Source organism: Oncorhynchus masou, chromosome 32 (genome assembly GCF_036934945.1).
Source record: "Oncorhynchus masou masou isolate Uvic2021 chromosome 32, UVic_Omas_1.1, whole genome shotgun sequence".
NCBI classification, from domain to species: Eukaryota; Metazoa; Chordata; class Actinopteri; order Salmoniformes; family Salmonidae; genus Oncorhynchus; species Oncorhynchus masou.
In genome coordinates, this window is record NC_088243.1 from 64938244 (window position 1) to 64952447 (window position 14204).

A 14204-nucleotide genomic window follows, 5' to 3' on the forward strand; every position below is an offset into this window, starting at 1 on the left:
ACTGCGGGGCCATAATTGATGGCACCATTCCCTTTCATACAGTAAATAGATGTCAAACAGTGGGTACAAGGCGGCCAGATTACCCAAGATTTGCAACACCACCAGATTACCCAAGAATGCCTGCTTTTGATCTCCTACCACTTAGCCTGTGATTCCCTGTCATTATTTCAAGTGGCTGCTTTTTTTTTGCCAGAACAGTTATAAAAGGCTCTAACGATTTCTTCATTTTGCACTGTGGTGTGGTGGGGAAGACACAGCGGTCAGGTCCATCTTACAACACCTGTCCATGCATTTGAGAGCAGAATTTAAATTGGACTATGCTGTCATGACGCTATTGAGATTAATGGGCAAATCGGCTTGCTCACCCTTGAGTAAAATAAATAAAGAAGTAAATGTGTGTTTATGTTTATTAACTTCTATGACTCTAAGGTTGCTTTATTGCATTGTCAATATCAATCATCGAGTCTGAATGTGAATGAAGTGACTTGAACAATGAGAATGACGGAAATCTGGGAGCTGAAGTATGCACACCTTTAATGGAATTAGAAGTGTGCATACTGGAAAACACAAAGAGTGATGGGAAATTGTATTTTCTCCTTAAGGATTTTTAAGTGGCAGGGCCGGCGATGGCTCTCAGCAGTCAGTCGCATGCTACGGAAGGAGATACTGAAACAAGATGAAAGACAGCCTGCATGTAGGGACTAGAGAGAAGATGAGACAGAGAGAATACATGTCTCCAAAACAATTCCATTATTGACACAGTGCAGGCAATAAGGGCCCTTTTTTTGGAAATCCCATCAAAGTTCTTTACGGGAGGCCATAAAGAAAATAATGTGCTAGGCTACAGCTACTGGCTCGTGCAGCATCAAAGGACTGCCGTTATCTCTTAGCCAAGCTCCCAACATTTTTTTGGGGGGGGGGCATCTCTGTGATTCTGCACGCTTTGATGTGCCGATTATCTGGACGCGTCAGCGCAACGTAATTGGGCTAGGTGAGTAACCGTGTTCTGCTCAACCTGCATGCTGCCTGGGATTTGGCTGCTGCTCCCTCAGGTTCTGTGTCGAGCATGTTTTCCCTCGGCCCCCCATCCTCTTAAATGTCTGTGAAGATAAGATGGGTGTGGGGTAATTGAGAAGGTTCTCCGTGTGGAGATACAGCAGATGGGAAGTGTGATGCCTGTTCCTTTTGGGGTTTTACGAAAGAGAGGTGATGTTGGGAGTCCTCTGTGGAGGTATGTAGTGGTGGCCTTGTCTAGTGCAGGCTGGACACAATGGCATTGATGTGATATTTACTATAAATACCAAACTTTCACCATGACATGATTATTATAGCATAACACCTGTTGAAATGCTACAATACCTTAGATGGTCAACAAGCACAACGTTCCCAGATAACCGTGGAGAAATGCGTTTGAGACGTTCGAAACCGCAGGGGTGGAATTCTTTTCGACGAGGAATTGTTGATGAACTCTGGGAACATGTAACAAATCACCTTATCAAGACCTGATTGTGAGAGACAACCTACTCCCTTCATGTAAGGGAGGTAAGACAAGCCTAGAAGGGAAAGATGACGAAGAGGGAAAAAGAGATTTTGGGAGTTCTGGGGTTTCACACACGAGCCAGAGAAATCAGAAAACAATGGCAAAGTGTTGCTGCACTAGGTCCTCCCCACTAGGTCCTCCCACTAGGTCCTCCACTAAAGAGAAAACTAACAAACACACGGCCAATAGACAGGTTGGCTGACACCGTCATGAAAATGATGCGTGCACATCGATGGGTCCGGAAACAGTGCTTTGTTATGATTCTGAACGGTCAGTTAGCTAACAAGAATGACCAGAAGCTGCCATGTGGGGAATCATAGGTGGCTGGTTTCAGCTAGTTTCATCTTGTTCTTAATACCATGTCTTGTTTTCAGATGTTTGGACTGATTTCATGTCAATGCTAATATGGCTCAAATTCGCTAGCTAGCTAGCTAACCAACCCCTGTAACGATGTATTTGAGAGACAACAAGTTCTCAATGTGCAAATGTATTTATGTTTTCAATATGTTTTCAAACATTTGGAGACAATATATAGTTTACATGTTGTCAACCATCTAAGCCAACCCTGTCTGTTTTGCCCCATAGTTGCGCACACTTTGGTTTTGGTGCTGAACTACCAACCTTTCTATAGGCTTGTTTGAAGTTTAGCAAGTCCACTGGTCCCTTAGGACTCAGTGACAGAAAGTTGCTCACTCATTCACTCACTAAATTCACGCACTTGCACACACACTCATCCACCTACCTGGAACTTTGGGGCTGCTTGTCAAGGATTACAATCAGATATGACTACTCAGTCCAGCTTGGTTGACCAATGAGCTAATAGGCTATATATACCCACCAAAAGAGCATGTATGTTCTACGAGTACGTAGTAGACAACGTGCTGTGGGTTTCCTGCCAGGGAGGCCTAAAGGGCCTTGAACTACATCATCCATTCTGCCCTCCACTTCAAAAACAGCCTTTGGAGTGCTGCCTGGGGGCGTTCGCCATTAGCTTGCCACTTGGCGGCCAATTGCGGGGAGCAGCGGAGACAAAAGCCACGCCCACCCCTGCATGCTCTGATTGCTCCGAGAGGGCCGGGGATAAAAAAAAAACCTATGTGCCCCGGTTGGGACGGGATGGGGCCTCGTTTTGGCATGGCAGAGCGCAGATTTCCCCGCAGAATGTTTGTTTGGCTGTTTTTGGCACAGGTTGTCCAGGACTGGGTCTTTATCAGTTATTGGATGTCAGTCAATTGATTCAGTGTGCAACGTTGGGGGATTCTTTCCTGTTTTGATGAGGACGTTGACATTCCACGATACTAATTTTAAGCAAATATTCAATTGGGAGACAAGACCACACTCAACAATGTGCTGCAGGCAATGTTCTAGTGCTATTTCAACAACAAACATGTTTCCTCTTTCTGAGCCAATGCCTTACTACAGTGCACACCTGAACTAGCCGTTTCATATGTCAAATCAGAAATAAAGGTGCACTGTATTTCCTGACAACTATAGTCTGGATTTTCTAACCATGAGATTTGTCTATAAAACTATTTCTTATCTATTACTTCTTGCTATGCAAATTGTCGGGTGACATGTTACACACGGTCCACTTATATGGATGGTGTTTCATCTTTGGACCTCTCCGTCTTGCCTGGCAGGTGTTTGAATCAGATAAACTCATAATTTCAAATAAAAGGGCTGAGAAGTCAAGCGGATTTACAGACTGTCCAAGAAAAAAAGGGCACCATTGTCCATGTCCTATGTGAGGTAATGAGAATAAATGAAAGGCTCAGTGCGCCCTCTCTGACATCTCCCTCTCTCTCTCTTCCCATCCCTCTCTCTCCTGGCTGACTTGTTTTGCCATACTGTGATCCCCTGTCTCCGGGCCCTCAGGTAATTTGGATATTGCATGGAGTCAAAAGCTCTGTCAATCAGATAAGCACTGACCTAGCAGGCCTCATAGATAAGACATTACACAGCAAGAGGGAACGGCAGACAGTGGGGACACAAGGTTGACTATAAAGGCTCAGTGAAGCGAGGCTGATCACGACAGCTTTTCAACCACATAGGGCTGCCAAGAATTAAGTATTGCTTGTCCTTTTCTTGCCATCTCCCAATTTAGATTGACTGGATCAAATCTGGATCTGGTGGATACTCGTCTTTCCTTTTTAGGTCCAGAACACAGTTTAGACAGGTATCTCTGTTATAACATAAAATAGTATTTGTCACATGTGCCAAATACAACAGGTGTACTTAACCTTGAAATTCTTGCCTGCAAACTCTTCCCAACGATGCAGTTAAAGAATAATAATAATAGTAACACAAGAGGAATAAAATACACAATAACGGGGCTATATATTTTATTACTCTTTATTGCTTTTATTGCTCTTTTACTCTGCATTGTAAAATTCTAACTTTCGAAACCTTTTTAAACCTTCAGTAAAATTCCTCTGTAAACGTAAAACGTGTTATGTGTAAATCATGTACATATTCTCAGAATCAATTAAATGCACCTATTAGGCCTACAGTTTTTTGCCATTGCACCAAATGGGGTGCAAAAGACACTGCATGTGTATATTCCATTGGCTTACCAAACAACAAGGTGCTTTACCATGGAGTGGGAGACAATGTGCCACATATTTTGAATGAGTGCAACATTGACATATTACAAAGGGTGAGACATGAGCTTTTGTTCAAGACAACATTTGGGTGGAGCACAGATAGAAAGCCACTGGGGGATTTCACTACAAATTCTAAATAAACGTTCAAGACAGCCCAGAGCACTTTCCATCAATGAAGGAGCGACTCAAAAGTTAACTTACATTATTATTATTTTTTATAGATGCTCCTTCTCTGAAACTTGTCACAGCAAACCTGCGCTCAAAGTGACCATACAATATCTTTCCATATGGTACAAATTACACATTTTAAAAGGCAATATGTAGTGGTGATCTCTAAAGATTCACCTAAGGGAAAATTGGTTAAATTTAAGGACATAATTGATATAGTTGTATAACGAGGACTGTTGTTACTGGGAACACCATCTCTTCTAAATATGTCACACAGTGTAGCCTACCCCTGTGGATGAGTAGCCTATGCTCTATAACCATAGTGGTGATTGCAATCTCCAAACTAAGATGTTGGCCAACAACTAACGTGAAAAACAATTTATACGGACAATTTCTACCCAATAAATGTTGCTGTTGTCTAACAATATTGAGTTGTATGCTTCCAGTGCCATCTACTGACAACATACTGGTAGCACAGAGCCTACCATTCAAGGCTATTCAAAAACTTTTCTGTGTGTGAGCCCTTATGTCATAGAAGGTGCCAGTGCTGTCACTAGTAGGCCTACTTAATTTATCCATGCAAATATGATTTATTGTTGAAAGTAGTATAGCAATCGACACGCAGCTTTTACAGCCCATCATGAGAAGCTGTATGCTAAGAAATGCAAGAGGAGTAACAGGACTCACCGTTCTGTAATTTGTGTTCTGCTTTTAGTTTAGTATTTTTCGAGGTGTTATTATTTAAAATACTTAACACATAAAAACGTCACTGACGTTTGATGGTGAGTTTTGAGTAGGAAGCGAGTGAGAAAACAGAGTAGGAAGCGAGTGAAGGGTTAGAGGGCAGGGCACGATGAAAGATGATTGAAATTCAGCCACAGAACGGACTTAGAGCATGCTCTTGAACACTCCTTCCACCCGGAAATACGAATAATTCCCAAAGATGGCGGAGCAAGGGCCAATGGCGATAGCTATGCGGCTAAGAAATCAACTCCAGTCCGTATATAAGCTCGACCCGTTACGAAATGAGGTAGGTACCAATTAATTTCGGACTCCATAGACCAGTGAGAATTGTTTGAGTTAATCAGTGCTGGATCTAGCCGCATAACTAGTTACGACAAGGAAAGGCAGCAATGCGAGCGCTTTCTCCCGTCCCTAAGTGATGGAGAGAGAGCTGCCTACCATGTGTGCGGAAGTCTACCCGTGTTGTTGTTCTGGGCAGCTAATGCAGGTAATTCGTGCAAATGTGTACAGTTCAAACGACCCATTCCCCCCGTTTTACACCAGAAACGCGGTGCATTGTTTGTTAAAATACTAATGTGCGTTTTGCAAGGATAAAATATTTTGACAGTGATGTTTAAGTTTTTACACTTATTAACTAGTAGCAGCTAATTGTGTTTGCTAGGCTAGCTAGCTTCTCGTGACGGGCTTGTCTTACCTGTGTCCAATATTTGCAATTCCGTGTGTAGTGTACTGGGTTGCTAATTAACTTTATAAAGATATAACGTAAAGTTAGATGCTACACTGTTATTTGCCATTGTGTTAGCAATCATAACTAGGTACAATGTTGCAGTCACCTGACACACCCACCTGCTCTAAGTAGTGGAAAAGAGCACGCGCAATCGACAATGAACTCACCAGGCTCCTCTAGAATATCGTCATTCTGTTTTTTGTTTTTTTTAAATATATATTTTTTACAACTTTACACCAAGTAGCAACAATGTAACGAAACTGCATGGGATACTTTATATTCTTGAGATTTCAATAGCAACTTAATATTGTTGCAGGAGGAAGTGAAGTTGAAGATCAAAGACCTGAACGAGCACATAGTGTGCTATCTTTGTGCTGGGTACTTCATCGATGCCACAACTATTACCGAGTGTCTGCATACATGTAAGTGGGCCGAGCCTGTGTGTTCTATGTTTTGGTTTATGAAGTTACCTCTCTAAGAAATAGGCTAACTTTTATAGACTTGTGGACTAGCCTACTTACTGCCTGTGAATGTGTACAAATCAAAGTTTGTTGGTCTCGTACACAGATTTACAAGTGCAGCTTAATACTTATGTTTCTAGCTTCAAAAGTGCAGTATACTTTTGTGTGTGTGTGTGGACACCCTTCAAATGAGTGGATTCTGTCATTTCAGTCAACTGTTGCTGACAGGTTTATAAAATCGAGCACACAGCCACGCAATCTCCAGAGACAAACATTGGCAGTAGAATGGCCTTACTGAAGAGCTCAGTGACTTTCAACATGGCACGGTTATATGATGCCACCTTTCCAACAAGTCAGTTAATCAAATTTCTGCCGTGCTAGAGCTGCTCTGGGCAACTAAGTGCTGTTATTGTGAAGTGGGAATGTCTAGGAGCAACGAGTCAGCCATGAAGTGGTAGGCCACACAAACTCACAGAATGGGATCGCCAAGTGCTGAAGCAAGTAGCGTGTGAATCGTCTGTCCTCAATTGCAACACTCACTACCGAGTTCCAAACTAGCTCTAGAAAAAACATCAGCACAATAACTGTTCGTCGGGAGCTTCATGTGAAATGGGTTTCTATGGCCGAGCAGCTGCACGCAAGCCTAAGATCACCATGCGCAATGCCAAGTGTCGGCTGGAGTGGTGTAAAGCTTGACCCCGTTGGACTCTGGAGCAGTGGAAATAGTCTCTTCAGTGGTGAATTAAGATTCACCATCTGGTAGTCCGACAGACAAATCTGTGTTTGGTGGATGCCAGGAGAACACTACTTTCTCAAATACATAGTACCAACGGTAAAGTTTGTTGGAGGGGGAATAATGGTCTGGGGCTGTTTTTCATGGTTTGGGCTAGGCCCCTTAGTTTCAGTGAAGGGAAATCTTAACACTACAGCATACAATGACATTCTACACTTCCTACTTTGTAGCAAGTTTGAGGAAGGCCCTTTCCTTTTAATGCATAACAATGCCCCTTTGCACAAAGTGAGGTCCATACAGAAATGTTTTTTTGATCAGGATGGAAGAACTTGACTGGTCTGCCCTGACCTCAACCCCATCGGTCCACTTTGGGTTGAATTGAAATGCCGACTGTGAGCCAGGCCTAATTGCCCAACCTCACTAATGCTCATGTGGCTGAATGGAAGCAAGTCCCGCAGCAATGTTCCAACATCTAGTGGAAAGCCTTCCCAGAAGAGTGGAGGCTGTTATAGCAGCAAATGGGGGACCAACTCCATATTAAAGCCCATGATTTTGGAATGAAATGTTTGACGAGCCGGTGTCCACATACTTTGTCATGTAGTGTACATAGTAATAAAACAAGTTTGTATAGTGCATTTTAATGTTACTATAAAATAACATCCTTTTTCGGGGACATTAATGGCCAATGTCTCTTCTGCTTCTATTTCAGTCTGTAAAAGTTGTATCGTGAAATACCTCCAAACCAGCAAGTATTGTCCAATGTGCAACATAAAGATCCATGAAACCCAGCCTTTATTGAACCTGAAATTGGATAGAGTGATGCAAGACATTGTCTACAAACTGGTTCCAGGACTTCAAGAAAGTAAATACATTGAAATTCATACAATAATACTTGTTCTGATTTTTGTTACATAGTACTTTAATAGTTTGATTTTGTTTCTCCTGTTTACTTAAAAACGCTCTTAACTCCTAATCATCTCATTTGTAAAGTTCTCATGCAATGAGAACTAATGTAACAGCGTTACTTAAACACCTGCGTCATTACATTATCAATTTAGCGTGGGTTGATAAAATATTTTTTTTAATGTGGTAGTGTTTCTAAGGTCCTTATTTTCTATTCTTTGTAAACAGGTGAAGACAAGAGAATAAAGGAATTCTATCAGTCGCGTGGACTTGAGAGAGTTGTCCAACCGCCTGGGGAAGGTAAGCCTTTAGATTTTAATTCGATTTTTTTTTTTTTTGGTGTTTTGTCAATCAACAGCTTCTACTTTTACATGGTATCTGTGTCACCCCTAGACTCCATACCAGATACAGGATTACCTTTTACCAGCTTTGACCATTCCAAGGCCCACTTCTACAGATATGACGAGCAGGTCTCGCTTTGTCTAGAGAGGCAAAGGTAAGATTCTGTGTCATGCCTTGACAAAACTACAGTAAGTAGCCTACTGTCTATTCTCAGACCGCAGGTGGATTATCACTGATACTTAGTGCTTAAATTCAGTTTTGGTTCCTTCATATATCACCCCCCCCCCCTCAGTGTTTCCAGTAATTGGCAGCTATTGTCCGATTAAAAATGCATAAAAGACAACAAATTAAAACATTGCCACCCTAGAATATATCCTGTTTGCATTGGCTCTGCATGGAAATTGGTTCAGATTGTCTTTCAATCGCATCATCTATGTACTTTGCCTGTCTTGAGCTCTCGCTAACATATCAACTGGTACCGGCCTGCAGAGTTTCCTGTGCCTGTGAGTCAGTGTGACAGAGGCAGAAGTGTTTAAGTATTTTATGATGTTTTGCAAACTGGTGACAATGATTTATTGAGCTATAATAGCCTACCATGAAAAATGCATGTGTCCTGCTGGCTTGTCAATATGCTGTTGAAACCTGGACATTTTATTTCTTGAGGCATGTCTTACCTTGCTTCAAAGTAGCCTACAACCAAAATCCCACCATAAAAATGTGAAGGCAATTATTTGATGAAGACCTCATGTGTTCATGTACTATGGGTTTTCTTTCGTTGTCTAGCAGCCAAAGGTATTATCCTAGTCATTTTAGCAACTCACCATAGTTCTTTAGCTTGCTTCTTTCAAAATAACAAAGGGATATTTCTCTCTGCCCATGAAACTGCTTTAATGGTGTTTTCAAATTGTATTTTGTAACATTTGCACATAGGCCTACCTCTGTGTACAGTGCATTTGTAAAGTATTCAGACCTCTTGACTTTCTCCACATTTATGTTACAGCCTTATTCTATAATTGATCCCCCCCAATTAAAACACACTACCCCATAATGACAAGGCAAAAACAGGTTTAGAAATGTTTGCAATGTATAAATGGTGAAATCACATAAGTATTTTGAAGCACCTTTGGCAGTGATTACAGCCTCTGGTCTTCTTGGATATGACGCTACAAGCTTAGTACACCTGTATTTGGAGTTTCTCACAATCTTCCCTGTAGATCCTCTCAAGCTCTGTCCGGTTGGATGGGGAGCGTCACTGCACAGCTATTTTCAGGTCTCTCCAGAGATGTTTGATCGGGTTCAAGTCTGGGCTCTGGCTGGACCACTCACAGGCATTGAGACTTGTCCCGAAGCCACTCCTGCGTTCTCTTGGCTGTGTGCTTAGGGTTGTTGTCCTGTTGGAGGGTAAACCTTCACCCCAGTCTGAGGACCTGAGCACTTTTGGAATAGTTTTTCATCAAGGATGTTTCTACTCTGTTAATCTCGATCCTGACTAGTCTCCCAGTCCCTCCCTGTGGGACCTTATATAGACAGGTGTGTGTGCCTTTCCAAATCATGTTCAATCAATTGCATTTACCACATGTTGACTCCCAAGTTCTAGAAACAGGATGCACCTGAGGTCAATTTTGAGTCTCATAGCAAAGGGTTTGAATGCTTATGTAAATAAGGTATTTCTGTTTTTTTCCTTGTCATTATGGGGTATTGTGTGTAGATTGAGGATAAAAATAATCAATTTTCGAATAAGGTTGTAATGTAACAAAATGTGGAAAGTCAAGGGGTCTAAACCTTGAATGCACTGCACATTGCAGCGCCTAAAACGAATAAATAATTATCAACATTTTAAGAAACATTCTGATCTTGTTCCATTGACACAGCGTATACCTACACTACTTTGACACACATTGTGGGGATTAAGGAGTATATGCAATACCCACTGGAAAATAACTGGGTATACAGCTTATACCTGCATATGCCCCCCACTACACCACTGATTGGCAGTGAGCACCCATAAAAGAATGAGCTTAACCTCATTCTTAACCGCATTCAAATGGGTTTTTATTAGATATAGCCGGTAAAGTTCACATTTTAAAATGAGAACCCCGTCACAAATGTTTCCTGCAATTCTTTCCGTTCAAAATGCCCCTTAAAATCCCTCCCAGTGTTTCATGCTTAATCATGTACTCTCTTGTCCCTACAGTTCATCTCTGTCTGAAAAAAAAGATAAGACCAAACTGACTCTTCATGTAAGTCATGTGTGTGGAATGGAACCACACTATGCCACCAGAGGTCTCTGTTAGTTTAACTTGCAGTGGTTTGTTCTGTTTGGATCGGGTCTCCACAAGCAATGCTTTTGCAATTGTATAAAATTTGAGTATCTGTCAGTCCCTAGTAGAATTGCCCACATTTTTTGGGGGGGTATATCCATTTTAATTCTGTAATCATTTGGAATCACGTGTGGAATTGGAGTTGTAGTAATGTTGCTCTGCCTCGTGTCTGCAGCAGAAGTTTGTGCGCTGCTCGGTCCGAGCCGAGGTGAGACACCTGCGTAAAGTGCTGTGTCATCGACTGAACGTGGAGAAGCACCAGGTCAGTTGATTGTCTAGGAAGACTACATTTTAAGAGGGACATATCAGCACCATTTTACATTACATGTGCAGTGTACCTATTTGCAAACAGTCCAAAACTATGACACAGGAACCATGTCCTATGACTACAAAAGTGTAGCCTATTAGATAATCCCTCGTGCAACTTTTCAGTCGAGTGCTTTGAATATTATACACAGGTTAGTTGCATGTGAATGTTTCAGAGAACTGGAAATGGAGCATATGTGCGCTTGTACAGTTGACCCAGGACCAGTTGTCATGTTTTGTCCTCACTGTGTGGTCTCCATTTCATCACAGATCCAGATGTTGTTCAATAATGAGTCCCTTCCAGATCACATGACCATGAAACGGCTGTGGATCTCTCACTGGTTTGGCAAGGTACCTCCCAAGTTGAGCCAACAATTTCACACTGAATTCCTTAACACTTAACTTTTTCCATTTGGACGTTCTGCGGTGGAAACAGCATTATTGAATTTAAGGAAATAATATTCCAAATCAATATTCTGTAGTGACTTCAAATTATACAATGTATATGGAAATTTTACTCTCAATTCAAACATATTTTCTAAGCACAAGAAGAAAGTAATTGTATGTTACTTAGAAAACTACATTGTTTGGGGGTAAGACAAATAGTGCATACATATTTAAAAAGTTAAATCATGCTGATGTTGATCTCGGTGTACATATTCCTTCATAAATCCAAATAATTAATTGTAGTGCGAGAAGAGAAAATACTTTGACTTACCTCAAATCCTGTAACAGGGTTACATGTAATCAATTGTTTTTATTTTTCCAGGCTCAACCGTTGGTCCTTCACTACACTATTAAGGACAAAAGGACAAGATAGAACTTTCCTTGCCTGGCTACCCATCCACATCACTCCGGCCAACTAATGTTTCTTGTCCACCATGAGTCTGGGTTTGCCCCCCCCCCCCCAACAGTTTCTAGAATGCACACACATTCTAATTGGTCCCAGAAACCGAGGGGTTGGGCCAGAGCCGGCCTACATGATGTCACCAATTTTGCTACTCTTTGTTATATGATCCAATCACTGAATTTGTTTTGTACAAAGGCCTTCATTTTGAAGTCAGACAAACAACTTCTAGGATGGCAGTTTCAGACTGAACGTATGTAGCAATCGATAGACTCATTGGTTGTTTAGCAGCAACCGACGTGTGTGCGACTATGGGGCAAAACAGACAAGGTTGGCTTAGATTGTTGACACGTAAACTAGTCTCCATGTGCAAATGTATTTGTTTTAAATAAACAATGAGCACTTCTCTTCATACATTAGTTGTTGGTTAGCTAGTGAATTTTTGCCATTCGCATTGACATGAAATCAGTCAAACCTCAAAACAAGACATGGTATCAAGATAAAACGAGCTGAAACGAGCCACCTATGATTCCCCACACGGCAACTCTTTTCACTGTTGCTAGCTAGCTGACCATTCAGAATCCTCACAAAGCACTGCTTCCGGCCTCAGAATTACATTTGGGGTGAGATGTCAGGCAAGGACTTCCCCCTTTCTAATGACCTCAGCAGCTGTATATATTTTGTATTAAATATATTCTATTTTAATAGTGTGTACATATTTTGCTTGTTTTGTATTTTTGAAAATAAATATTTAAAAATTGACGTACAGTTTTTTTTTTTACAGGTATCTGAGATTTGCACAATTTTTTTTAAACAGTTGCTATGTTCAATTATGGGAAGCCAACATCCAAAATGGAACTGTGCAATGTTGTCTCATCTCAGTTATGGAAGATATAACCTCAAAAGCATTGAAGCTTTAGTGCATTTGATTAATGGAGTGAAAGTATGTACAATTTTATAGACCAGAAAATTAAAGCTTGTCACTAAAATAATTTATTAGTTGAAGTTTCAGTGGTGCAAGTCCGGAATTATCAAATTGGAGTACTGCAAAACACTGAAGAAATCTAAATTCTGGTAAATAATTTTGTTCTTAGAAGCACCTAAACTCCCATGAACTGTACTCTATACAGTGGAACTGATGTTCTGTACATACTTGATGCTATTTCACAGCCCCTTTATGGTTTGTGCTGATGAGTCACACTGGATAGGAGCAGCTGATGTCCATGCATGCCAGCATTGGGAATTGATGTTAACTCACTTCTCAAAGCTAAACCCAAATCTCATCGGAGATACCTTTGTTTTAATGACTGTCAGACGACTGGTTCTGTTCTTCATTAAGTGATAACATCCCACTAGGTGGCAGACTTGATTCATTCTATGCATTACTTCACTTTTAGGTTGACAGGGACCATCCCCATGAGGGCCATTAATCAGTGGCGCTGCTATGGTGCTGCTTGACATTGTTTAGAATTATTTTTTCTCATGCCATCTGTGTCTTTCTAATATTACTCAGTCATACAGGATGATTTGTGCCATTGAGTCTGTTATTCTCAGTCATGGCCTTTGTTTACACACACCATACGTTTCATGTAATCTTTTGTAGCACAGTATATTTGAGCTTTAAAACCAACTGATGGGTATCTGTAACCATATAAATGGGCATCTTTTCGTGTAAAACTAGGTCGAGCAATACATATCCACTGTATGCTCTAAAGAGATTACCAGCTATTTACTTAAAATATATGATAATTGTAATGATACAATAATGACCTAGTTTATTTGGGATTCATTAAACATGCACCACTAGGCACCATGCAGTTACCACTTGTTGAATTCTTTGAAGTACTGTTAGTAGAAAGTACACATTGTACCACAATCTCCAAGTAAATACCATAAAGTGCCATCTCAAAACTGATATCAGAAGTACATAGCCTACTTCTTAGAATGTGCATATGTGAGTACACTCCTTAACTAACCATCAAGAACAGTGGTGCCAGGCCAATGACATAATGGGCTATGGGAGTGGTGATACTGCATATGCATAAGATTTGTAGGCCTAAACAAACTCCCTTAAAATGATAACTTTTGATCACTCAGTTGTTATTCTCCATAAGTGTTCATTTGCAAATAGTTGAAATTGTGCATGCCACAACCAGAGGGTTATACTACAACGCAGGATAAATGAGTTAGCCAGCTAACTTTGATGAAAAAAAAACAACAAATAACAGATTTTGTGGTTAATTAACTAAGCTAAAAATGTGTTTTTGGTTGTTGAGTCAATTAGACCTTGCCCATTAATGGCTTATCTTGCCGCCCCCCCCACCCCCCACATTATTTAGGCAAGTTAGCTGGGTAACTCTGATATTCTTTGTAGTATACCCCTCCAGTAAAACATTTGTAAGCCTAACAATGTGTAGGCCTACCTCCACTGTAATTACACTGAACCTGCCAATGTAACTACTATGTTAACACACAGGAATTATTAGGGACACAATGTAAAGTGCCCATG

At 40.9% G+C, this 14204-nt stretch overlaps 1 protein-coding gene across 4 annotated transcripts; it reads left to right on the plus strand.

Moving 5' to 3' along the window:
- The first annotated feature begins 5228 nt into the window (after window positions 1–5228).
- LOC135526470 (polycomb group RING finger protein 1-like) lies at window positions 5229–12457 on the plus strand. 4 transcript variants are annotated; one of them, XM_064954864.1, is made up of 9 exons: window positions 5229–5341; window positions 6099–6204; window positions 7686–7838; window positions 8108–8179; window positions 8273–8375; window positions 10416–10461; window positions 10718–10804; window positions 11119–11199; window positions 11618–12457. In XM_064954864.1, the coding sequence occupies exons 1-9, from the start codon at window positions 5255–5257 to the stop codon at window positions 11666–11668; spliced, it is 786 nt and encodes a 261-aa protein (XP_064810936.1). In that variant the 5' UTR covers window positions 5229–5254; the 3' UTR covers window positions 11669–12457. The 4 variants fall into 4 exon arrangements, with proteins under 4 accessions (XP_064810936.1, XP_064810938.1, XP_064810937.1 ...); XM_064954866.1 differs by having other exon boundaries at window positions 5235–5341; window positions 6102–6204; XM_064954865.1 differs by having other exon boundaries at window positions 5235–5340; window positions 6095–6204.
- The last annotated feature ends 1747 nt before the right edge of the window (window positions 12458–14204 follow it).

Excerpts from the sequence above, each read along its gene's own strand:
- LOC135526470 (XM_064954865.1), top strand. The coding sequence starts at position 5,255 with ATGGCGGAGCAAGGGCCAATGGCGATAGCTATGCGGCTAAGAAATCAA. Across the intron at positions 5,341-6,094 it reads CTCGACCCGTTACGAAATGA|GCAGGAGGAAGTGAAGTTGA; the intron begins GGTAGGTACCAA and ends CTTAATATTGTT. Across the intron at positions 6,205-7,685 it reads TACCGAGTGTCTGCATACAT|TCTGTAAAAGTTGTATCGTG; the intron begins GTAAGTGGGCCG and ends CTTCTATTTCAG.